The sequence below is a fragment of the Anguilla rostrata genome, chromosome 11 (assembly GCF_018555375.3).
Source record: "Anguilla rostrata isolate EN2019 chromosome 11, ASM1855537v3, whole genome shotgun sequence".
Lineage (NCBI taxonomy): Eukaryota > Metazoa > Chordata > Actinopteri > Anguilliformes > Anguillidae > Anguilla > Anguilla rostrata.
Window position 1 is genome coordinate 18,250,772 of NC_057943.1, and position 24,996 is coordinate 18,275,767.

General features: G+C 42.7%; 1 protein-coding gene across 4 annotated transcripts; it reads right to left on the reverse strand.

Moving 5' to 3' along the window:
- Positions 1-24,004, reverse strand: zmp:0000000926 (lysine-specific demethylase 6B). Of its 4 annotated transcripts, none has more exons than XM_064298500.1 (3): positions 23,610-24,004; positions 2,321-3,941; positions 1-1,619 (listed from the first exon to the last, which is right to left on the reverse strand). In XM_064298500.1, the coding sequence occupies exons 2-3, from the start codon at positions 3,785-3,787 to the stop codon at positions 1,185-1,187; spliced, it is 1,902 nt and encodes a 633-aa protein (XP_064154570.1). In that variant the 5' UTR covers positions 3,788-3,941; positions 23,610-24,004; the 3' UTR covers positions 1-1,184. The 4 variants fall into 4 exon arrangements, with proteins under 4 accessions (XP_064154570.1, XP_064154567.1, XP_064154571.1 ...); XM_064298497.1 differs by lacking the exon at positions 23,610-24,004 and adding an exon at positions 21,549-21,985; XM_064298501.1 differs by lacking the exon at positions 23,610-24,004 and adding an exon at positions 18,562-20,667.
- Positions 24,005-24,996: the final 992 nt, after the last annotated feature.

Sequence of the window (24,996 nt, forward strand, 5' to 3'; positions counted from 1 at the left end):
TTATAAATCTATAAAGCTCTTTTTTTATTTCTAGCGAACATCATAATACAGATTCACAATTTTAAAAATATACAGTTTTATAGCTATAACATTTACAAAGGAGAAATGACAACAAAATTATGTTCTCAGTCAAAATGAAAAAGAGCTAAAGTGGAGAAAGTGATCATAAGAGATACCCGTATCTGAATTCAAAATACTCTTCTTTGTTTTTCCCTGCACTCAAACATACGATGAACAGAATACAAATAAAGCATAGAGGGGTCAGCAATCACAAAGCAATGTGTTCCAACATGTTATTAGCACCATGACTCTCACTTTGCACATGCTGTTTTAAACACCAATGTACGCCAGAGGCCGGGTCAGGAATGACCATCTACCATGTGCCACTAAGACTTACGTGTGGGTTCGGATCACCCTTCATTAGTGTTTTTTTTTCCTTTCCAAGAAAAAGAAAGTAAAAACAAATTGGAGTATAACGCTTAGTCAGTGAGCGTGTGACGTGACTCCCCCCTCTCTCGAAGAAGGCAAAAGGAATGCATTCATTCACTCTGCCCGCCTCAGACCATCAACCTGTGACTTCGGCTCAGAAGCGAAAAAACGAATTACAAAAGTGACGAAGAAGTTGCATTAAACTGACATATCGCTTTAGCATATTTATGTAACATCTGTAATATATATTTATATATATATATATATATATGTATTTTCTTTTCCACAGAATTTACTTTCATGATACAGATAAAAAATTTAAATCCTGCAGTAAACACTTTCAATAGGCGTGGGACAACGATTACAAAAACAGAACGTAAACACATTGAGAATGCGCTTTTGATTGTCTCCATTAAAGTCATATTGTCTTTGTGCATTAGACATTGTATTATTTTTTTTTAAAACATCATCCTCTCTTAACACTAACACAACCAGACACATGCGTGCACAGAGAGAGAAAGCATCCATTTTTTTCCCTGGCATTTCCGAACAGCGTAGATGACGCTGAGCGTTTCTCTGATAGTCTTCCGCATTGAACCTGACAGGCCGAGGTACTGCTGACCCTGAGCTCATTCCTCCTCTCCCCCCTGCGCTGTGTGTGTGTGAAGGAGTGAGTGCATTGCCTTAACCTCTAGGCTGTGCAGGCTACCCATGAGGAACTGTTGTAGGGAGGGGGTTTGGGGGGGGGGGGGGGGCTACTGTTGCTTCCTGTGCTTGGAGCTGTGAGGTAAATCTGGGGGGGTCCTGTCAGTCCCTAGGAGCTCGGGTGCAGACCATCGTCTCTTGCGCCCCTGTGTCAGCTCCCCGGAGGGTGGTGCGTGTGCCAGAGGCGGAGGTGGGGCGGGAGCGGGGGGCGCCATCTTCTCTGGCCTCTGCGCGCTGCTCTCATACCCCGCTCGATTGTGCACGCCTTGCGCCGCGCGGCCTGGCTCCCCTTCTCGGGCGTGGTTGCGGGGCAGGGCGGTCGAGGGCAGGGCGGGTGGTGCAGGCGTGAGTGCCAGGCACACGTCGCCCACACTGAGCTGGCGGCACCGGAGCCCATACAGCTGGGCAGTTCTCTGTGGGCAGCACGAAGACCAGCCTCGGTCGCGAACAAAGAACGGGTATTCCACTAAGACTTTCAGTAACTCCTGTGGAGATGAAAACACACAGAGTGCAAACAGCGTGAGTGTACCTGCTCTGCCCACAAGGGGGCCCTACAAGCATCTGAATGAAGCACAAACATTCACATGCATAAATTCAACACGTAGATTCCAAAATAAAAAATAATTTTTATTTTTCTTTTTGAAACAAATTATGACAACATTTCTACATTAAATATAAAAAATCAGGATTTTAGATCCCTCAGATGACACTCTATTATGTCCTGGGCAAGATAAATTCATTAGATGGTGCATTTAAATTAATAAAAGGAAAGAATCAGCATAACAGAAGAAAAATGTTTGACAAAAATCTAATTCCAAAATATGAATGCCTTTGAGACATAGAATGCAGTGTCTTTAAACGTAAATCAGCAGCTAAATTGCAGCTTGTGAATGAGTAGCATGCCTGAGTGAGAGTGGATGAGTGGATGCCTAGCAGGGACATGGCCCCACTGCAGAGTAGCATGCCTACCAGGGACATGGCCGCACTGCAGACTAGCATGACTAGTGGGGACATGGCCCCACTGCAGGGTGGCATGCCTAGCAGGGACATGGACCCACTGCAGAGTGGCATGCCTAGCAGGGACATGGCCCCACTGCAGAGTGGCATGCCTAGCAGGGACATGGCCTCACTGCAGACTAGCATGACTAGTGGGGACATGGCCGAACTGCATGTGGTGCACACTCACCTGAGTGTTGCAGTCGGTGAGCAGGACCTGCAGGTGTGAGAAGCCGGAGGCGGGGGACGGAGAGATGAGCAGGATGGTGCAGGAGCTCAGGTGGAACTCTGGGCTGGTGTCAGCACAGAGTAGGAAGTCCTCTGTCTGTAGATCCTCCACCCGCTTCAGTCGCCCGCCACTCAGCTCGATTAGGGAGCCCCTGGCAAAGTGAGGTAGGAGGATGGAGGGCTGGGGAGCCGGAGGGGAGCTGGTGGAGGCCCCGCTGTGGTGGGCGGCTGCCGTCGCCGTGCTGTGCGAGCGGTAGCCTCCTGGGGAGGTGCTGGAGTGACTCGGGGGTTTGGGGACGGGGCTTTGATCTGGGCTGTGACTGTTGTGGCGGCTGATTGCCTCCACCAATGGCGACAGCTGTGAGTTTCTCAGGGGGTGGGATGTGTCTGTCTGCAGCCCGTAGAGAGGGAGTACAGGGGCCTGGTTGTGGGTACTGTACAGTGGATATGCTAGCGGTGGCTGCTGCAGGCCCGAGTACATCGGTCCCAGTGCATAATAGATATGTGCCTCCCCGGGAGAGCCCGCCATGCTCAGGGCGTCCAGGGGAACTTTGAAGGTCCGCGCATCAGAGGCGTTAGGGGGCGGAGCTTTGAGTGTGGCTCGGGGGCCCTTATCCTGCAGGGAGGAATGCGTGCTGGGGCCCTCAAGTGCATGGCTGTCTTTTAATGCAGCTCCGCTCATTGACCTCTGCTCGTCCTGGTATCTCCTCTTTCCGTTGGTGTGAGAGGAAGTGGTCTGCTTCACCTTGGTGTCATACAGGTAGTCCTCCGGAGCCGATACCAGCCGCCCAGCGGGCAGGTGCCGGCCGTCCATCCTGTCGAAACCATTGGGCCTCTTGGTTGGGTAGCTCCTCCTGGGGTCCGGGGGGTCCTTTGGGTACAGCGGCGGCTGGGGGAAGAGGTGCGTGTGGGAGAAGAGGGAGGGGCTGAAGCTGTGCTTCCCCGCGTTGTAGTAGCTCCATATTTCGCGGGAGTCGGTGGGGAAGTGGCTCTTGTAGGCGCTGTGAGATGCCTCTCCACGCTGCCACCGGGAGTGGTGGGGCGTGGCCTGGTCAGTGGGGTCCACACCCCGGGCACACTGGTCTCTCCAGGCAGGTGAGTTTGAGCCGCATCTTTCCCCCATCTGGGTGGAGAAGGGGCCTGGTGTCGCCGTCGGGTAAGACAGGGGCCACGGCAGGGCGAACTTGTGGGCCGGGAGGGGTGGGGGCGGGGGCGGGGGCGGCGGCGGGAGTAGGTCCCTGCCGTAGCGCGGAATGGGGGGCGGCCCATCACCCGGCTCCTTGCTCTCAGGCTGCCTCCCCCCTGGCCGGGTCCTGAGGGGCGCGGGCGGCTTGAAGTCATCGGCGGGGGCGAGCTCGGACGAGCCCTGCCTGGACTCCCTCTTCTTGGGAGGGAGGCATTCTTTGGTGCGGTCCGGAGCGGAACTCATCTGCGTGTCCCGGCAGACGCCTGCGTTCCCCCGGGTGTGGACTCACTAGGTCACATGGGCCTCTTGGGTGAAAGAAGGGTCTGGAGAAGGGCTCGTTCTTTGGCACAGCATCACTGGCGCATCAGTGGGCGTCTCCCTCTAAGCAACCACTTACCTGGAAAGAGAAACAATGTCACTGGAAGTGTTGCACAACCTGCTGGGGTTTGTCTAATAGCTAAGCATTTTTCATGGATCGTTTCCTCAACCACACACTAGTTATTCAACATTCATATGTTCTGTGTGCTCTTGGCGGTACTCATGCTTCCTACAGTATATAATGCCTCCATCGATGCTGCCTCAAGACCACACAATGAACAAATGCTGGAGGAGTTAATGAGACATCAAGAAAACAGGTACAGAAACAAACCCTGAAACCCTGTTTGGAAAAAACCCTGAAAACTATGAAATGCTGTTGACTTGACAACCTTTAACACTGCTGCCCTGTCTTACGCAAGAGAAGGCGAAGCAGATGCAGTCTGCGTTAAACATGCTGTTACAGGTGTCTTCCTCTCCTCATCACCCACATCCCTTCTTCTTCCTCTTCCTCCCTAGCAAACCCAATGCCGCTCCGTCGCAGTGAGCCGATGGACGGAGACCGTCCCACCTACCCGGAGCAGATTTGGGAATGATGTCCCGGTTTCCCTGTGGAGGAGTCCCTCTGATATCCTTTGTGTGCTCCAAATGAAATGCTTTGATGTGACTGTGATGCTTGAGGCACATCTGGGCTTTTCTCCGTCTGAGACTGCCGTCTGTGCTAACTGAACCCTGCCAACTTTTCCCGTCTCACTAAGTAATAGTTACTATGGAAACGAAGTACATATATATGTACAGCAAGAGAGGTTAGGTCGGGATACGCAGCGGAAGGGAGCCGAAGCATTATTGCCGACACAAAGAAGAAAATAAAGCTTGGGCTATCGCGTAATCGCCGGGACACACAATTTTGGCGGTTAATGTTTTTTAGACAGAAGAGAGCGATTATATCGTCGCTACCCTAATTTTACTGCTCTGAGACCCTGCCCATTGAGCACCCTGTATGTATCACCGGATTGAGAGCACTGCACAGCAAGTGCTTTTCATGGTAAAACGCTTTCCATGCTTGTAAGGAACAAAACCCTGCCATTTTTATATACAATGAACATACAGATTATATTCATTTGACAGAATTATGCAGAAAGCACAAAAGCACAATTACAGATGAACGCAGCAAAGTATTTTAGTGCTTAGCAATCCATATTTACCATTCTTTAATGGATGTAAAACACTTCTCTGGTGGGGATGGGGGGGGGGATGTCTGGAGGGGGATTTCCTCCCCAAAAATATCCAAACTTCCTTCAAATGTAGAATTATAATTCTGTACTTTTTTATTGATTTCCTGTCTGTTCATTTTTTTCATGAATTAACACATCCTCAGAAAATACTTGAGAATTTCCTTAAATATACTGAAACATACATTTTACATTTGCAACGACCTTTCCATTCCTATTTAACAATTGCAAGTACTGTGCTGTATGTGTGTGGGTGGGTGTGCACGCAGTTGTCCTTATAACTCGATTCATAACCTTTACATAACCCAAGAAAGTTATTTTATCCTGTATTATAGTAACAAAGTCGATATGTCTTAGCTGTCAGCATTTTTAAAAATAAACAAAGGCTCAGGCCAAAATGAAGAAGACAAGGTTATTCTATATACAGGAAAAGAGCAGCAGCAGAACGCGCTAGGTTTAACATTTCACATAACACCAGTGTCTCACTGCATGGAAAGGAGTCTTTTTTTGAAAGCGGGCCATTCTGATGTACCATACCTCGTTTTATAATGCTCAAGTGTTTTATAATACAGTGGGCATGCACAGGAGCCCAATCTGTTTTTAAAGCCTCGGAAGTATGGAGGTGATTTATCCGTTCCTGTAATTTAAGTAATGCACAGTAAACCAGAGTCCATTTCAGCTCTATAATTATAACACACAGGAATAGTAACGGTACCTTTCAGCAGACACTTTTCAAAGAGGGGAAAATAACATTATAACGAGCCGGGGCAGAAAAACATCAGTCACACCAAGCACAAGGAGTTCATGTAACCTGTCAAATTATTCACAAATCAGCAAGGACAGGGCTGGGATCCCTGAATGTCTTTTCCAAGGGTGGCTTACGGCACCAGGAAGTTTACATATTGCATGTTCTGTAACTCATTTCAATACATAAATATTACAGGAGAGTAGCTAAAGGCAACACTCCTTGCTTAAGGGTACGATAGCCAGCTGCCCAGGATACAGACCTTTAGTTCTCAAGTCTAGAGTCCAAAGTTCTAATCAGTACTGAACACTGCTGCCCTACATTTGCAGTGATCTTGTATGACCACTGACCTTTGCAAAAGCAATGTGCTCGGGTTAATAATTACATTGGCGACACTTAAGCTACACGTGAGTTATTCTCTCATACGTAAAATTGCATTGTGGTAAGAATTTTTACAGGAAAAAAAGACTTCAATAAATGCAAAACAAATTTTCACAAAGCCAAACATCTTCCCATATAACCGCATAACATTTACACTTACAAACCAATGGCTTTAAATCTGGATTTAAAAAGATAAGTAAACACATTTAAAATTATATTCTGAGCTGGAGTGCAATTGAAATATTTCTCTCTTTCTAGTCAGTATCTGCTCCTCTCTCACCTGACTGGGAGCACACCTGACTTGCTCAGATCAGCATGATGCTGGTGGAGTTGCTCATATCAATATTCTGGTATGAACTGAATAAGTTAACACCTGACATAAAATGACACATCACACTGAATTTTGACACAGACAAATATTTAGCTGAACTATTTTTTCTTGTGAATGTGATCTGTGTCCAAGATTGTAGAACTGAAACGCCCCAAGAAAGATCACTCAGGAAGAGCCATCAATGTGTGGACAATTTACTGGACTGCATTTTATTAAGAAAACCCCACCCAAAGCCCCCAAAGATGCGCATTGAAACATATTTCCAGATGATAAAATCATCAAAATATATATTTAATTGGATCTCATGTTCACTTCACATGAAATAGATTTTAAAAAAAATTTAAGAACAAATGAAAAGTTCCATTCCAGACCATTTAATTAATTGCATAGGCTTGTGGTAACTAACCTTGGTGCAGGCTCTCCAAATATTCAAGTGAAGACTGCTATCCATGCTAGAATCCCGAAAGCTGACAGCACTACCCACAGAATGAGACCATTAGCAGAACGCTGCCAAACAGTACACTTTTCAGAGCAGAAAATGCCATTGGCTTCTAGTGCTGTTCAAGAGTAGCTGACAAGTCAGAGGCATGAACCTGCAAAAGCCAGAGTTTGCATTTGTGTGTGTGTGTGTTGCATGTGTTGGTGCTTGTCTGAGACTGCTGCACATGGGTCTGAGGAAATGAGTAATAAGTAGCAGTGAGGAACGTCAGCTCTGCAGTGCCATATAACCGCCACCCACTCGCCATTAATCACTGATAAACGCATGGTTGCACACACACACACACACACACACAGATATCCACTGACGTACACGCCCATATGCACATGCATGCACACGCATGCACACATGCCACACACACACGAATATACTCGTACAAACGCACACATACATATTAAATGAGACTGTTCACAGGTTTTTTTTTTTTTTTTTTCCGCCAGGCGGCAAGCATCTGCATGTGAATAGAGCTGAGGAGGCTGTGAAGGACAGGAAGAGAGGAGGAGCTCAGCCCACACTGTCTCAGGCCCCAGGCTGCTGCTGACTCAAACACAAACTGCACCACGCAGCACGCACGCACCCTGTCTGGCTACACACCTAGCACACGGCTCCTCTCCGTGGCCACGGCACGGCAGGGTCTGTGCGCCGGGGTGTGGTGAGAGTGGGGGTGGGATGGATGGGGAGTGCTGTTACGCTGGGAGGGGCCCCGCTGCATTGTGGGAGCAGAGGGAAGACAGGCAGAGGAGGATCCAGGGCAGAGGCGGATCAAGCACGCGGACCAGGCACGAAAGAGCGATGATGAAAGAGATCAGCTGCTAGCCTTTTCACCACCTTTACACCCACCACTCTTCTCACTGCAGCTTCTCCGCCTTGTTATTCATTTAGAAAACTGACTGCAATGTTATGGTGCTTTTCTCTGTCACACAGGCTTCTGTTTGTCTCAGATTCCTTCCCCCTCATGTTTTACCAGCCAGAAACCGCCCAGCACATGACACTCATGCCAAGTCGGCGTGTCACTGTGGCATCGGTGTGACAGCGCAGGGGAAACATTGCAGCAACGTTCTGAGATCGTCCCATCGAAGTTGACTGGGGAATCTGAATGTAAGTGGAGAGATGTCGGATTTGCAGACTTGACTCTGTACATGGACTTGACAGCAGAAGCTGCATGAGCCAGCCAGTTTAGAAATAACTTCCAGAGAAGCATGGAAAATCATTGACCACTGAGAATAAAAACCATGGGCGGCTAGTGGTGTACAGTTTCGGATATGGAAGCAGCCTAGTTATTAAAGGGAGACACAGCAGTGTCCTTGAGCAAAAGACATAAACTGGATTGCTTCAACATACAGTATTTAAATTCTTTTAGCATCCTTAAAATACTGTGAGATGTGTTAAATATGCATGGCATAATTACTCTGGAAAAAAAGGCAAGGAAGTAAGCAAATAAATACAAGAGAAATGCCAGAAGCTGAGTATATGTCAAATAAGCAGGCTTCAGAAGTTTACAGGCTGTGGCATAGGGTTGGGTAATTTTCAGGTTTTAGTACGTGCGGAGGTCTAGCCCCTGGACACAGCCAATAAGATGCGCAGGCTCGGGCCTGATCAGCTGAGGCTCTAAACGGGGAATCCTCCCACATCCCTGGCACACACTGGCTCCAGCTCGCAGTCCCTGGCTTCCCACTGCACTCACCTTACAGCAAGGCTGCACACATTCACCTGCCAATAAAACAACTAAGTAATGTTACAGACAACCAACTGTAAGAAAGGTTACAATCCCACGTTACACATTGTAATCTGGCATTTTGGCAAGACAACACAGCATCCAGAATATAGAAACTCTAAGCTTAAATACTCGCATATATTGTGAATTAATGCTCAATTCTGATTGCATGACAGTTGTACCATGTATTCATGTAAATGCAGAATAAAATTCAGAATCACAATTCAAAGGCATTGTGCACAACATAACAAAGAGTACTGAAGTTCTGTTTTCATAAATGACACAGCCTTCATTAATTTGATAAATCAAAACACAAGAGTGTATATATAGGTATTATTATTATTATTATTATTATTAATAATAATAATAATAATAATAATAATAATAAATATTTACTGGTGACAACACTGTCACTCAAAGTATTTATTTTCTGTAATGTCACAGATAATGCTCACTGTTCCCCTATCTTGGCTGCAGTGATTATGGGAATAGGACATAGTACTCTGTAAATCAAGCCTTTTGGAAAATCACAAATATGAAGGTGCCCGACAGTTGTCACTAAATTAGACATGCCGTGGGTGTACAATTTCTATAGTCTCTCCAGCATTTCCAGATGCTGATGGCGAAAGCCGCAGTGAGGTGAAACCACTTGAATTGTACTAATAATTAGCTCTTTCAGGAAGCGGCAGCGTGCAAAACAATCCACTGCGAGGGCACACGCTGTGGGGGACATGGGTTAAACTGAAAGGAAAAGACGGTGGGCGCGAAGCTACATGTACAGATAACAGTGAGGCACACGTTCCACTGCGCTTTTCTCATTCTTTGAAAAATGATGTATTTATCAATGTGTCTGTGTATCTGACAGAGAACGAGTTAGAGACAGAGAGACAGAAAGAAAGAGAGAGAGAGAGAGAGGAAATCATCATAATGAATGATGAATGTAGGAGGCAGACTGCGGTCAGAATAAGATAATAATGATGATGTGTTCACTTCAGAAAGGTTAACAGTTTTATTATCTTGTAAAATCAACGAAAGCTATGGCCTTTAATCTGGAACACTAGGTATGACAAGGAGTCTGATCTTTCTACAGGCAGACATTTGAATCAGTCAAAAGACCATGTTTGTGTCTCAGAAATATGTCTCTGTAAAAATGTGATATAGGGCAATGCCATGGCAACAGAATTTCTCTTACAGAGAAAATTACTATGACCATTGAATAAAAAATTCACAGACTTATATTATATAATATTTTACCTGTAAAAAAATTAACTGTGTATGTCATCACTATAACAAAATATATTGTTAGTTTGTTTAACATTCATACATACAGAAATTTTCTACTTTTCAAAGTAATTGCTGGAATTGATCATTCCAATCATTTTGGAATAATTTCGCCTTGTTTATATGACATATTTTAGCATCAAGCTACAATCTCACTTAATTTGGTTTTAAATCCGACATAAATTATATATATGGGTCGTAATTACTGAGGAAATACAATAAATTGCAATTGTTTTGTAGTTTAGATTTAAAATACTTTTAAAAATGATATACCTTCAGACATTCGATTTCATGTGTAAATAACAATCATTAATCAGACCTAATAACAATTTTACACAGATCAGCATTGAATAAAGTTGAAAAACTTTGTGCTGTCAAGCTATTCAGCATGTTTATATTTTATTTTATTATTTTATACTGGATATGGATAAAATATGTGAATGTTTTGCAATGCATTCATATATTTATAAGAATGGTGGTAATAGCAAATTTTTCATAGAGCATCTTACATAGACTATAAAAAATGCCTTATATTTTTGCATGTGATATTAGACTCATCTATAAGTAATATATTAGAATGATACACAAAATGTTTCATTAAGAAATTAAATGTTCAGCCAAATGTTTAGCCAGCCATCAGTATAGTTGTATTTTTTCTTTTTTTTAATTTAACCAATATTTATGCAGGGAGGTCCTACAGAGACTGAGGTCTCTTTTTCAGAGGACCCCAACCACAGAGAAGCAAACATTAAGACACAATATTAAAATGGTTCGAATGAACATTTAATTATGACATGCAGTATTAAAAGAAACAAGTAGTCAGCATATCAACATTATCTAAAACATGTGCTAGTTTAAGTTGGATTAGTGATTTAAAATTACTGAGAGGAGTAAAACAGTGTCATTTGGTAATTCTTTGTCCATGTTCCAGCTCCATGGGGCTTAAAAAGCCATTTTACGCAAAAGCCATTTTATGCAACTTTGAAATGGATCGAGGCACGGTCAAAAGTAATCTATTATTAGACCAAAGGTCATACTCTGAGATGGACCTGTTAAAAAATCTGCAGACATAGACAAGCACAATGACGCCAATATGGGCTTTGTAAGTGATAGTGCACCAGCGTAACCATCTGAGATGGCTCAGGGACTGAAGACCAGTTAAATTATAAAGGTTACAGTGGTGAGTAAGATGTTTCGCATGACAGATAAAAATGTGCACAGTCAAAATCAGTATCAAATCTATGTAAAATTGTAGGTGATGTGTGCATATACAGAACATCACCATAACCAATCACTGATAAGAACGTGGCTAAAACCAATTTCCTTCATGTTGCCTCAGAAAAACAAACTTTGTTTTATTTTCTACCAGTGAATCAACATAACTCTTAAAGCACAGTTTGTCAAACAACCAGATCCATAGTAATCTGTTCAATAGGCTTACTATTAACAGTTAAAATGCTAACAGAAGTATTATGTTAGGAATGTGGTTTTGAAAAATATCTGACCTTGGTTTTCTCAGCATTCACAACCAGTTTAAGTTCATACAGTTCACATATCAATAAATTAAACGATTCTTGAAGGTCCTTGATGGCTTGAGATAAAGAGGCAGCACACCTATACAGAATATTGTCATCAGTATAAAGGTGGACACAGGCCTTTTAGACATATATTTAACTGACCAATATTATTGATATACATGGTGAACAGAACAGGGCCTAGGACAGATCCTTGAGGGATGCCATGGGAAATCAATCTAAAAAATGTGAAAATGTAATGCGTATCACTCACATATTGAGTTAATACCAATAAAGTATGTGATTGAAATAAAATTAGTATTTAACACTGACAACTCTTTCAGAAAAGCATTAGAATAATGAACATGGTCCAGAATACTCTTTCTGTAGCATATTTCGGAGGCCAATTATACAGTAGATATAAATAGGTAAGAAAATATTAAATGAAGTGTATCAAAACAGTGGACCCTGGTTAATTAGCTTTTTAGAGCATTGTTAAATGCTGGCCTTAAAGAATGTTTGCTTCTAAATAAATGCTGTGCATAATTTGTTTTGTAAATTAATTGCATTATAAATGTAATGTATTTTCTGTCAAATAATACCCAACATAACAGCATTACATTTTGTTTAATCATTATATACATTTATAATGCAATTCATAAACAATATCATAATATTCTATCATATTGTCTGATATATAATCATACAATATCATCAAATAAATAAAAAGGCTTTTGTGTATATTTTAAGATTTGCAATTATTAATGGAGTATTATTTATGTATTCACAGTACAGTATATTGCTTACGTTTTGAAGTTTGTAAGTACTGTATACTGGGAATTTGCCAGTGAAGTATATGAACATATATAAATATATACTCTTCATATATGCATATATTTTGGAGTGAGTATGTTCTCTACATTTGCTAATGTGTGAAGTCTATGTATTTGGGAATGTATAAATACTGTAGGACACTGATATGTTATTGATATACTTCCAAATTCATAAGTAAAGTTTAGCTATATTAACATGTATAAAATGTAATTATTTCTGAACTCCAATATTGTTAGGTTCCTGATTAAATTAATGTTAGCTGTAATGTTGATTTTTGCTGAATTAAATTATTCACATATTAATATTTTAATTCACATTACATGTGAATGAAAATGTGAAAAGAAAATGTTGCATGTGAACTGGACATTTTCATGTGATACTTCAAAAAAAAAAGAACATAGATCACAGGAAGTCATGTGAAATTTGCACCTTTACTTTTAAAATGTGAACTACAATTTTCACACATGAAAAGAAAACACATGACTTGAAATACCATATTCTATATACCATAACTATTTTAATAGTTCACATGCATACTCTTCACATGTTGGGTGTCCACATGTGGCTTTTGAACATGTGATGTTTTCATAGAATACCAGCCCTCTACCCATTAGGGATACAAGTTCTGTAAATGTCCTGTGCCGATGGGAAATATTCTTACAAATCACACAGATGGGAGACTGAGAATGTTGGGAGTGGGAGATTTACTTAAAACAAGGTGCTTGGGCCGGCCAGTTTGCTGAACATTTCAGCAGTTTATTCAGGGATTACATTACCCCAGTGAGACTGGACCGGAGAGATATTTGTTCAGATGGTGCATGATTTCTATTTCTTATATTTTATGGTTTATATGATATGCGATGTTACTATGCATTATTTATTAGCTCAGAAATCACTCTTGTCCAGCCAGCTGATAATGGTTACATTTTACAAATAACCAATTAATTTTTTTTTACCATTGATTTATATTTACCATCTACTAAATATATGTATTTACTCAAGCAATTCAGATTAGTTTGCTTAGTCAGGTTATACACCCACTTCCCTGACCACTAGACCACCCTACTACCCCTATTGAAATAGTGCAGCGATGATTTAATAAAACACATCATTTAGAGAGTGAAGTTACTTCTGTCTTCTATTTAAAACACATGTTAAAACCAAGAACGTGTCTACCCAATCCATTCATAACCCGTGACCTTTAGAGCTACCAAAATTATTTAACATAACTCTCTTTCACACATAATGCAAACAAAGCTAATTTTATTTACTCACTGCTTTGCCTATTCAAATAGATTTGGTTCAGAAGAAGTATTTAATATTTCATTCATTTCACCAAAATTGTATTCATTCAATTTCATTAAATTTGGGTAAAAACATATGCTCTTAAAGCATATGTTCAGCCAGTGCCGCAAAAAAAAAAAAAATTAAAAAAAAACATAATTAAAAAAAAAATGCATTTAAAATGAGTTCATGCTCTGTTTAAAATGGAACTTTTAAACGATACCCTTGCAGCGACACACTCGCGTGTGCATGAGGACACAAAGAGATCTGCCTCAGCATTACCCAAGGGCAGCTGTCAGGGCCAACAGCAGTGACAGTGTGTTCTGTTTGTGGCTAACATGACAGGGGGCTCAAGGTTCAACGGGTGATCTTTCCAGTTAGCCAATTGAAAAGTTAGTCATGGCAGTGACCCAGAGAGAGGTCTGGAAGGTCTGACAGCAGTGTGTTCAAGTTGAGAATAAGCTTATGGCACAGAGCTGTGGTTAACCAGCCGTGGGATTTGGGGGGGTGTTCAGCTTACAACTGCCATTGTGTGATATGAATACACATTCATACACTTCTACACACTGTGTCCAAGCATGTGAGAAGAATACATTTGAAGATTGTATGTACAGATAGACTAGAGCAACTGTGAAAGCGAGACACTGAAGTAGCACTGGACCAGAAGGACCATGCTGATGATTTTGAAAGAGGTCAGTTTGCACAGGAGGACTGACTCAGTAAGTCTCAACAGACATGTGGCCAGTACTCAGTAAGGGTCACTGGTGCGTCACTGTAAATCTTCCCATGAGCATGGGAACATGCGACACAACACAATGTAGTGCAACACGATGCCATGTAAGGCCGTCTACTCTGTGGTAACATAAGCCAATCACATTACAAGTTACACAGACTTCATGAAAGGATTGGCTTGTAGTCATGCATCCTATATCCTGTATCACGCTGCAAATGTACCATTTATAAAGTGGAATTCAAGATTGATTGAAACAAGGTTCCATCAAGTATGAGTGTGTGTGTGTGTGTGTGTGTGTGTGTGGGTGCTACTCATCAGATTACTGAGGCTTGTCTGACAGTTCCTAATGGACAGCTTCAAAGGACAGCTGGGGACAAGACAGTATTTTACCAGTTCAAAATGGCAACAACAAAACAAGCGCCAGTTATTTTCTGTCCACTCTTTTCAACCCTGAAAAACGCCACTGAAAAAAATGAATGAAAAGAGAGGAGGAAGAGTTGCACTGAGGCAGTGCAGTCATAATCCCCTAAACGCCCTGTCAGTGGTGGCTAAAGCAGGCTTAGTATAGTTCCCGGCGGTGGGAGAAAATCCCCCCATGCTGCGAGGCCGAGAGTTAGGCCTTCAGGTATAAATAGGGCAGCAATGCCTCCTTAAGCTGGATTTCAGGCAGTATCAGTTAAAAATATGACTGGACTAATTACATACAGGTCAGACCATGTGCATCATAGCCACTATCACTTCCTTCCAAAATCGCCACTCCCCTGAGCACAAGAACTGTGGGCCGGTGGCTCGCAAATGCTATTTAACGAGCCAATGCTGTTTAACTGTGTAAGAGGATGTTCTGGGTGGAGGACACTGGAGCTTTTGCAGTGAATGAGAAGACATTTCCTCCCGATCTACTTACTGCAGTTTCACACAGTCTCCTTTCCTTTCATTACCCTGGGGTGAAGCAAATATCTCCTTTTTTGGTGGCCAATGATGGTTCTGCCCATGTGGCTGCTTGGCACAATATTTCTCACTTTAATGGGGTCACATGGACACTAGAAAACTTGTGCACCACGGGACATGGCTTTAGTCCCTGGAAAATGTCATTTGAGGTTTGCTCACTGCAGTAGGGCACACATTTCCCTTCTTTTTGAATAGATCATTTTTACATTTCTTGCCTTCCTTTCCTGAGTAAACCAGTTGGGAATCAGGTTTGCATTGAGGGTCATTATAATATAAAAGAGTTACATTTTAGCTTTCCCCTGACAGCTTCTGTTTATTATGATTTCTAAGTGGTGTGCAAAACAAGAAAAATCAATAAAATAAGACCTGGTGGTCATCATAAGTAGACTGCATTTGAGCCCTTTTTGATGCAATTTCACTCACAACAATTTTTTTTTCTGGGTGAAGGTGAGGTTCCACAACCAGACAAAAGACTTTTAATGATCAGAACATTGTTAAACAGCTTCTATGTTTCACGCAAAGTAACTTATGCATCCTATTAGAGAAATGGCCTGCAGGGGTGTACGGTGGCCCATGGGGGCCCGTTCAAAAATTCTATCACAAGGCACTCTCCACTCCTTTAACTGCTGTCCGACCTGCCACTAGCCCATGAGACAGAACACGTGAATTTTGACACCACCAAAAGCTTAAGTAGCCTGAGCACTGAGCCTTCTTCACAAAACAACAAAACAAAAAAAAAAATTAAACATTTTGTGTTTGTTCTTTCAAGCATTCATGTGTTTCAAAACTGTGTTTCAAAAAACAATATTAAATTTCCACTATGTGCAGGATATGCATTTCCATAGCTTTTGTGAGAGACAGGTGTCACACTCGCTCTAAGGAACATACAAAATCTTTGTATTAATTTGAAAACAAAATTTAACACGTTTCGTGAAAGAAAAATGGATATCTATAAGAACAAACTAACATTTTTACATGGGGTAAAATGCATTCAAACATATGAAACATAACTCAGAAAAACAAATCATTGGACAGTAGTTGCACGCAATATTGTTGAGTACATGTGACTTTGATTAAGCTGAAGATGTAACATATAGCCTACTTAACTGTGTTAAACCACTATACAATTTTATTGGGTAGGTTAAATCCAATGATTTTTTATTTTATTTTTATAAAGTAAATAATTTATTTTTCAGTGTACTTAATATTGTTGCCTGCAAACACTGTTCAACATTTTTTGAGTGTATATCACATTGCTATCGTGTAAAAGCTTTTTAACTTATTTCGCATGGGAAATTTAGTATTTCGGTTACGTGTGTTGGTTGGAGTTTGTTATGGAGCACCAACTATTTTCATGATGTTTCTCACATTAGCGCAAGCTAGCTAGCAAGCTTTTGGGGCGCCTCTGCTTATCAGGCCTGTTTCATTTGAAACTGGTAGAACTGCAACAGCACACCACTGATGGCCTGATTGCACCCGGTTGTCTCACTGGTTACTCTGTTCTGCCATGTTTTGAACCTTTGTGTTAATGTTACAGACAGAGGGCTGGAATCTTGGGGTGGGATTTTGGTGGCATGCTGGGTTCTCCCTGGGAAGTGAAGTACGTCAGACAGTGTGCATGTGTTCAGCCTTCACCTCCTGTAGATGCTGAGCAGGAGAATAGTAATCTCATGCTTTGTGCATGCTCTAATTGTTAGCCAGAGGCTGGGTAACTCACGCAGCGTCTCTGTTACTTCGTAGCCACTCAGCAATGTCGCAAGGTTTCCTGGGTTGACTGCCTCAAATGTGGTGAGTGACAGTGACTAGAGGGTGAGAACTGTGCAAAGCTATCAGGTGTTAAACCTATGTGCAGACCTGTGTGTCGGTATAACCCATGAGAGTACTGGAGTGCAGTTATTACAGTGTGTCTGAGCTTGGTTTTTCCTAATAAATTATCTGTCTGTATATGCTTCAACAGGCCACATAAATATACCTAGACAAGGATTTTCACACTTAAAATGACATGCAGCGAACAGTACCCAGGGGCTTTCTCATTCTCACTCCATTCCAGCGAGACACTTGAGTATGAGGTTTACAGCATACCTCCACACAATACATACTCATAAGTGCTGTCTGAGCAGCAGCACTGTGGTTCAGTGGTGGGAGAACTGGTCTTGTAACCAGAAGTTTGCAAGTTCAAATACATGAAAATATAGGCCGTGTAAATCTTTCTCATTAACGGTGTCTGCAAAGTTAATTCAAAAAATGCTGAGGTGTGGCAAGAGAAGGTTTGCTGCAGTCCGGAAGTGATGTAAATTCCACACTTGTAATAGATGACAGCTCTCTGCAACATGAGACTGAGCTACAACGCATACCCCTTTGCACATAACACAACAAACTGCTGTGAGGATTGGGAAGACTCTCTCAAAATAGCTCAAAGTTGTGATGGTACCGTGCTAAGCTAAATCACAACTTTGCTGGCAAACGTGTCAGAGCATGAGACAAAATGGGTGGCAGGAGCTGAGCGGTGGTGACAGTACGCTGCCAGCGTCTGTGTTTCAGCAGCCGCACGTGTCAGGGGAGGCCGCCACCACGCCTCTGCAGCCGAGCATCTTGAAGATGGTGGCCAAAGAGTCGGCAGTAGGAAGAGGACTGAACGCGCTGTGACTCAAGACAAGAGGTGGTTCTGACTTGAAAGCCATTCTCGATCGAGGACGCCCTTTTGATATTGCATCACAGCGGGGGCAGTCACAAACAACAGCATTTCAGTGACAGGGGGCAACAGTAACCACAACCTAAAATTGTTTGTTAATCTTGATCATATTTCAATCACCTAACCAATTTAAATGACAAGTTGCAAACTGATTCATTTTTACTTGATGGCGCCTCATGTGAGTTAGGCCTGTACTTATGCACTTTATTTTAAATCCTTCTCATGCTCAAGTCTCATTGTTTTAATGGAAGCTGTGTAATATAACCTTTGACCCTTTGGTATAACTCAATTCATTTAATTTGAAGTGCATAGCTAGATAAAAGTGAATCAAGTGCCAAACTGATATCTTTATTATTATTGAAAGTCTGTTAACCCTGAACTAAGCTCCTTACTGCCAGTCATCTACATTGAAAACACACTGTTTTTGAAACTGACTCTCTGATACAAAAATGTAACTTCTGTAAATTAAAATTAAAATAATAAAAAAATGTAATATATAATTATGTCTACTTACTTTGGATGATTTTCATAAAGAAAATGACGAGATCTGTCGGTGAAGTGTTTTGACGAGAGACCATGGCAATTCTGACTCGAGGTCATATGGATATGATAGAGTCTGTTGGCAGCATTGTGGCTATAGCCTGCCTTCCCAAAGAGCTGACTCTAGCATTGACTGAGCATGGGAAGCCTAGCGATCAGATGAATGACGCAGTGAAGTGGAACACATGGAAAGCAGTCAAGGACAATGTTGGGGATGTGCTAGCCAATCTGCATTCGACAGGAAAGGAGGGAAAAACATTCCAGGAAAGCACTGCTGACTCATGGGTGACCTACGGGCTTCTCGTTGTCACACGCCAGTCGTCACAGGGCCATCTACTGACTGCCGCCCTCGGGCTGCCATTAAAATGGCCCATGCTCTGCTCTGAGCCCAACCTGCTCACTGCTTACAGATGCACAAGACACACCATGATTAAACTGAGAAGACCTGAACTCTACAGCTGAATAGTGTATATTTAACCACTTTATTTCTTTAATTTAGGATTAAAAGTGTTGGAAACAGCACAGCATTGGATTGTTTTGAATGCCTACGATATAGCGAAGAAACATGGCTCTCGCAATTCCCACTCTGAAAACATTACATTAAAATCTTTCTTTCTCTCTCTCTCAACGCCCAGCCTGTCGCCCCCACCCTAGCGCATCCTCCCATATCCACATTTGCACCACTCTGCTCTGGAGGTGAGGGGGCTGGCATGATAGCCCCTCAAACACAGCCTGTTTGCATGATCTTTGCATCCCAGAGTTCTGGGCGTGCTCTCTGAGAGCCGTAACAATGCAGGGAGAGGGCAGAGGCGCGGGCGGAGGGTGTGAGGAAGAGCCGCAATAATTACAGCCAGTGCATTATGCAAGCGTGGGTATTGCATAAGGCCCACACGTACACACGTATGCGTTTAAAAGAGTGTGAGGTTTAATATATTTGAGCGGTGAGCGCATTCATGCGTCTCTCTTTGAGTATGTCCGTAGGTGCTAGAATCAGTTATCAGTTAAATCCAAGAATGCTGCTTCTTATCTGCACAGTGTCTGAAGTGGAGTGCGTGGCCTCTCCTCGCTGCTCCGTCAGTTAATGAAGCAGCAGTCGCAGCTATGTGGGAGCAGCGCTTCATGACGCTCAGCAAACAATTAGGCTCTTGAAAAGGAAACCCATCTGTCTGCACTCTGAAGTGATTTAGCAGCCAGTCCCCGATGAAGCAGCGCGCTGAGCAGCGGGACTTACGTGAACAAGCAACACCCACTGACTCATTTACTCGCTTCACAATATGCATGAGTGTGCGCCTGTAAAAATAGATCTCTTAAAGTCACAGCATCCAGAGCCAGCTAGAGGCAACTCACAGCACAAGGGGGCGAGCAGGAAGGTGAACTGATGACCCATGCTCTCAACTTTTTTAAAATAAAACCTTTTTCTCGCCTTCAATTTCAGCCATTTTAACTGCTAGAGGAAAGAGAGCTCTATCTCTGCAGGGTGATGCTATCTCCCTTCTTTTCATAGTTGCATTTTAACTCGTTCTCAACCTCTGGTCCCAGTTTCCCCATAACCAAACTTATGTTCTCAGACCCCAACTGCCCAATGAAACAGTGCACTTCACCCTTTGTCACAGTCTGTAGTTGAAGCAGAAATGTAGTGTTTGTGACAGAACCCCAGCTCGTGAACCTGACCTACCACTCAGGTATCTACTGTTGTTACTAAAGTGGACAGTACAAAGATGGAGGATGGCATGGACAAATATAACTCATTCTTCATAGTGCTAGGCATTCAGTGTACCATGGTGCCACTTCTTGTTAATGCTTATCACCATTTTGCACACATATACACTTTGGCACCAGGTATGAGAGGTATTTAGCCACATGTATATCACACCTGTAATTATAAAGAGATAACCTCACTACAGAGAATCAGCCAGATCCTTGAACACAAGTAACACTAAATACAGCAACTAAGCTGAATGCACAGAGCCGAAACAATGGAAGCCATGACTGAATCAGCACCAGAATACCAGTGATAATAACTACCTCGCAAAGAGAAACGCATCCATTTTATAGCTCATTGCAGCACCCTTAGCACCAATCATATTAATGTGCGTTCTAATAATTAAAAGCTGTGCTGTAGGCAATGCTGAAAATGTGGCCTTGGTGGATCAGAACCAATATATGCATGCACAGCCCAGTTATGTGCTCCAGTGCATCTATGGGGACATAAAGAGTGAAGAGTTATCTGGAAAACCAATGTCACGGCAACCCTTACAATAACCTGCAAAGGCATAGGTAGCACAGTGCTATTTCTGGAGCTGCCGATGTAGAGAGGCAGTATGGCAACACTTCTCATTTATTATAGATAGTCATTATTATGCATGCATTAACATTTCCTTTTCCATTATAGCAGAGTGGTTTCGCACTGTTGAGGCTGACAAAACTGCACTGAAATGTGTCGTGTCATGTAAAGTACAGCCATTTGACATCAGAGCAGTTACAGGAGAACCGACGATAACGGACAGAATTGTAAAAGCCATTTTATGAAGGGAGGAAAACTTAGTGATAGTGCATAAACAAAGTAAGCTTTGAATAAGATCATATTGATGAGATAAACAGATCTGCTGAGAGAGCAGTCAGCTTTATCTATTTTTAGGGCTTTTAGCTATTAGGGAAGCCTCTAAATACAATGATGGAAAGAACACATCACTCAGAGGGCAAAATTAAAAGGAGCAGTGAGGTGGACACTGCTGCTTGTGAGACTGGCCTCCCACACTCAACCCCTCAAAACAACCTGTTGTTGAAAGCCTGCAGGTATCTCTGCCTCCATGTCTACAGCCAGTGATCGCTGGCCTGTACTCTCACTTCTGTGCTGGACACAATGAGTTTCACACACACACACACACATGCGCACACACCCACGTACACACACGTACACACACGCACACAAGTTTTAAAGGAACAGCTTTGGTCTCTTACCCCACTAGCTATCTTCCTGTGGTGAGTGAAGAAGTGTCTCTTCATTGGTACAGGCAACAGCAGTGCAAATAAGACCATCCAGCTTTGATACAGTTAGCTTCTGTGAGTCTCTTTCACTCACCCTCTCTCTCTTTCTCTCCTTGTCACCCTCCGTGACAGTTCTCTCTCTCTCTCTCTCCCTCTCACTTGCTCTCGCTCAGTGTGTCTCTCTCTTTCTCGCTCCGCTTTCTCTCGCAGCTCTTCATATCTCTTACCCTCTGTGACTGCACTCTCTCACGCTTCAGCTCTCTCACCCTCTCCCTCTGTGAGTGTTCTCTCTCTCTCTCTCTCTCTCTCTCTCGGTGTATAATTAGACTCAGCTCTGCTGTGGTACTCCTCAAGCTCATTGTGGGAGAATGGCTGCCTGCCTGTTCTGGCAATCGGCCCAGAAGCGGCTTTCATTAACCTCGTCGGTACTCAGAATGTGCACAGGAGTGGGCTCTCGCTTTTGGCCAGACACCTCTGCCTTTCAGTCTGCAAAATGCTACAGGAATGCTGGGAAGGTGTGCAGAATTCTTGGATATAGGTAATACAATGTCATGACCAGAGACACCGTAAGCACACAAACGGCACAATAGCACTATAAATAAAAGTGCACAGAACTGCAATTAGGCTTATTCTCGATACAGGACATTTTACGAATATTAAATCAGCAGCAACAAATTTAAACCTGGCAGTTTTTAACCCACTACAGAATAAATAGAAGGGAAAAACCTGTACATAGAAACTGTCGAATCAGCAGAGCTTATTTAACTTGTCTGCAAAGGTCATGCCTAATATCTGCAACAAAACCCATCATAGTAGAAGGTCCTGTATCGTATCAATTTAATCGCTAAGCTTCAAATTTCAACTGAATTTTAATGTAATCACAATATTTAAAAAATAATTCTGATGAAGTCACCAGGTACTCTCATTTAATTGTAATTAAACTCAATGGCATTTAATGTTGATTGAATCTCTTCCAATGTCTTACCATTTAAAGCCATAGGGGCCACTCCATCTAATGTGAGCTGGGATACTCAGACTCATACTGTACCTGGATATCTGAATTGTGTTATTGTTGTTTCTAATGTCAGCATGAACTAAATTAGTTATAGCATATTAATATTCTGTGTGGTATTGTGTGTATAATAATACTCTTACACTTGCAATTGACAAGTTCCAAGAGTAGACGGTCTCAATTGTATTGTATTTAATGAATGAATGAACATATACTGAACAAGTCGTCACTGTTCATTATCCAAGTATCATGGGACAAACTGAAGCTCAATCCAGAATTTAAATAGTGCATTGCCATTTATACTTTATTATAAGTCTAGCTCCTGCTAATAATTGATCAAAAATGACTAATAAAAGTAATAAATAACCTGTAGCCTAACAACAGCTCCAGCAATCTCTGACCTTCTAAAATTAATATGCTGATATATAATACTAAAAAAAACTGCAAGGCCACCATGCACATGCTATTCTTACAACATTTGCATAATGTTGTAGAAATATTATAGCATTGCTGCAAGTTAACGTTCATACCACGGGAAAAGGATGGTGCGACCATGCTATACAGTCCAGCAATAGAGACCTGGACCCGACAGGAAGCGGTTGATGACAGACACGGGACGGGCGCGGTGTACTGACTCAGACTTTTTTTTGCCATACCGACGGGTGCTCCCCCCTCAAAAATGTCCACAGGTTTGGAGGGTGAACCGTGAAAAAAACAAGCTGGATGTCTGGACAGGTTAAACAGAGGTGGAGGCCCAGCCAGTAACCCGAGCCAAATTGCCTGCGAAAGAGATTGTGCACACCGGGGAAACGGTGGGGAACAAGGAGGCTACCCCAGTGGATACGGCAGGGAACCCACACCCACTCACTGTGCCGCAGTTGGGTCCATTTCCTGCCTGCCGAATTCAGTGCATCAGGTGACTGGAAAATAAACGCGCTGTCCTTGCGCGGTGTCAGGGCTCTCAGCCTGGCAGTAACAGGGCTAGCATGAGTCAGTTTAGCAAGTGTGTGAAAATTACTCACCCGTGTCAGTTTTCCTAGGCTAAAATGTTCTTTCCTTTTTTCCACTGCTATCCCTCTTGGCTGCCATTTATGTAGCAGATTGGCGTAACAGAAAAAAAAAACAAATATCTCCATATATTCAATATTAAGCAACCGTTAAAGGATGGTTGGTGGTGTTGAAGTTCTCCCTAACAGTGGGGGTTGCCAAGGCTGGGCACATGGGATCTTGTCGCAGTGTTAAACAGAGCGTCCCGGGTGGTTTCAGCGGATGTGTGGTGAAAGTGAAAAATATCAGGTTGCGCCGCAAGTCTGGGAGTACGGATCATGTGGATGCAAAGTGCAACCGTAGCTCCTGCCGTGAATGTCCTGTGAAGGTCCTGCAGCCCCAGCGTGGTCACGACAGACACTGCCAGGCTGAGAAACCAGAGCCTGCTAATGCGCTGAGTCAGCTGGCCCCCACCAAATGCATTGTGCTCATACTGTGAATAGCCGGTGTGTGTGTGTGTGTGTGTGTGGAGTGGGGGGGGCTGAGGGGTGGAATGGGAAGTGTTGCTTGTGGACGAAGGCCAAATTCTGTTGATGAGTATAGACTGCCCAGATCTGACTTCTCGGTTTGAAGTTTGAAGGGAGTGACCTGGATGTTCACCAAATGGCTAACAGCTGAAAGGAGTTGCCCCGAGAGGCACTGAATTACACAGACAGTTCTGTGTTATTTTTAGCAGGAGAGAGTGCAGGTAGTATAATAGTATCAGTCAGGTTATATATGTTTGGTGTGCTTTGTTACATGGAAAATGGCTTTGGGAAATATCATTATGCAATGACAGTATGTTATGTTTACCAATTCCTACGTAGATCTATTTAATGTATTAAAGCTGAAAAACACAATTTATAAATAAGACTTTTTAAAATAAATTTATAAAGACAATTTGTTTGGACCAGAAACAATACACTGACAACAAGTTACTGCACACACATATGAGGTTAAAATGCAGACATTCAGGGATTTACATGCATTTTGGGTGAACTATGCCGGAATCTTTTTATACAGTTCCCCAACTTGGGGGACCACAAGTAACTGTACAATTGACTGGTCAGCTCTTTCTTGGCCAACTGTGTGTTGTTGCATCATTAGTTAATGCATAAAAACACTTACAAAAGGTCTAGAGTTGATACTAGGCATGATATTTCCATTTGGTGTCTAATTTGCAGTTCTCCCTAATCATGAGGACCGAAAAAGTGTCAATGGAAGCATAGCAGGCCATCATCTGGTGTAAAAATCGAAAGAAATCGATCAGAGACAGCCAAAACATTGGGTTTGCCAAAATCAACGGTTAATGAGACAGAGTGCAATGGTGTGCTCAGCAATAGCAAACGAACTGGTAGACCACGAAAGATCACTATAGTGGTT

What these genes read in the sequence shown, in the direction of transcription:
- zmp:0000000926 (XM_064298500.1), bottom strand. Translation starts at nt 3,787, where the DNA reads ATGAGTTCCGCTCCGGACCGCACCAAAGAATGCCTCCCTCCCAAGAAG. An exon ending in TCACCGACTGCAACACTCAG is followed by an intron (nt 1,620 to 2,320) that starts GTGAGTGTGCAC and finishes TCATCTCCACAG; the next exon opens with GAGTTACTGAAAGTCTTAGT.